Source organism: Trypanosoma equiperdum (assembly GCF_001457755.1).
Source record: "Trypanosoma equiperdum strain OVI genome assembly, contig: ctg_1473, whole genome shotgun sequence".
Lineage (NCBI taxonomy): Eukaryota > Euglenozoa > Kinetoplastea > Trypanosomatida > Trypanosomatidae > Trypanosoma > Trypanosoma equiperdum.
The window spans coordinates 523-2,147 of NW_027123475.1; the positions used below are offsets into that span (position 1 = coordinate 523).

At 50.4% G+C, this 1,625-nt stretch overlaps 1 protein-coding gene across 1 annotated transcript; it reads left to right on the forward strand.

Moving 5' to 3' along the window:
* Window positions 1-42: 42 nt before the first annotated feature.
* Window positions 43-1,530, forward strand: TEOVI_000820300 (variant surface glycoprotein (VSG), putative; the record flags this gene model as incomplete). Its single annotated transcript, XM_067221593.1, has 1 exon — window positions 43-1,530. One exon carries the CDS (start codon window positions 43-45, stop codon window positions 1,528-1,530), a length of 1,488 nt encoding a protein of 495 aa, XP_067077694.1.
* Window positions 1,531-1,625: the final 95 nt, after the last annotated feature.

Sequence of the window (1,625 nt, forward strand, 5' to 3'; positions counted from 1 at the left end):
GGCAGCAACTGGAGACGAAAATAGTAGGAAACGTCAAGCGACATGTGTCCCGCTATACTTTTAGTGGTTGTAACAATAGCCGCCAGCTATGTAAGCGAAGCTGCGGTGAAAGGCAGCAACGTCGCCGTGATGGCAAGTCTCTGTCCGACTCTTAGGTTAGGTGATGGCGAGCTGACTTTCGAGCCACAAATTCATACCCAAGCAGCTCAAACCGACAAGTTGTTCAAGCTAAACATGTCACTGGCGGATGCTTTATGGCGGTCCACTTTTATAACGACAAATGCCGCCGGAAAAGCGGAGGCTAAAACCAAACCAGAGCAAGGAATACCAGCGGAGTGGCAAGCCAACTGGGCGAAATGGGCCGAAGCAGCGGTAGAGATGAGCGAAAAAAACAAAGAAGACCAAGTGAGGAAAGAATTCGGCCTACAAGAAGCTAGCGCAAACCAATTAGAAATGATCCGACAAACTGTCGCGGCTTACGCTCAGATAGCAGAGGATGAGCAGCTCCAAGCGACACCCGTCGCGGGGCCAGAATTGCAAGACGACAGCAAATTAAAAGAAAGCGTTCTCACAGCACTTTATGGCGAAGGCAAGGTGCCAACAGGGAACCTGGCGTCGTCGACAATAGCGAATGCGGCAGGCCAGGGCTACGCCACAGCCTGCAACGACGGCGTAGGAGCCGATGGAGGGAAGACACTGGCTCACGTCGTCGCATGTGTCTGCGGCACCGTCAACACACAGTCAACGGAGGAGCCGTGTGTACTCGACGGGACAACTTCAGTAGCGTGGGCGGCCACCAACCCACCAACACAAGCGACGTGGAAGCAAATTCGGGCGGCCTGCCCGGCAATACAAGCGAAAGCGATAACAGCGACAAGAATACGCCAAGCAATTGAAACGGCACTAGCAACCGTGACTGCGATAGGCACCGACGCCTACATAGGTAACTTCAAAACGGCCTGTGACGGTGACAGCACAGCAGCATGTATCAAACTCGGCGCAAACGTCCAAACCGGCGACGATCCAGCCAAGCGACTGCCGTGGGTAGAGCAATTGATTGGCGTAGCAAAACAGCTAGAACAGTTCGCGGAAGCAAACAAACAAGGAGCTAACCTACAGGCCAAAATAGCCCACCTTGAAGCACTCACAATGGCGGTCACCAAGCGCGCGCAGTTTCTCACGCCCCCGCCTACCAGCCACAAATCACACGAAGGACCGCCGCCAAACAGACAAGGAAAAGACAATCAACGGACGCAAGCAGAAGAGGAAGAGTGCAACAAAAAAGAAAAAGAGCCAGAATGCACAGCCAACCCAAAATGCAAATGGAACAGCGAAGCAAAAGAACTCAATAAAAGGTGCAGCTTAAGCGAGAAAGCCAAAAAAGAAGCAGAAAAAGAAGAAACCCAAACTGGGTGCGGAAGGCACGGCACTGATAAAACCGCTTGTGAAAATGACAAAACAGGCGACAAACAAAATTGTGCATGGAGAAAGGGTAAAGACAATGAACCTGATCAAGAAAAAGAAATGTGAATAAATGGTAGTTTTTTCGTAAATAATAAAATGGCTCTGAGTATGGCTGCCTCTTTCGTGAGTTTGGTAACGTTTACATTTTTTTGAAAATTCAC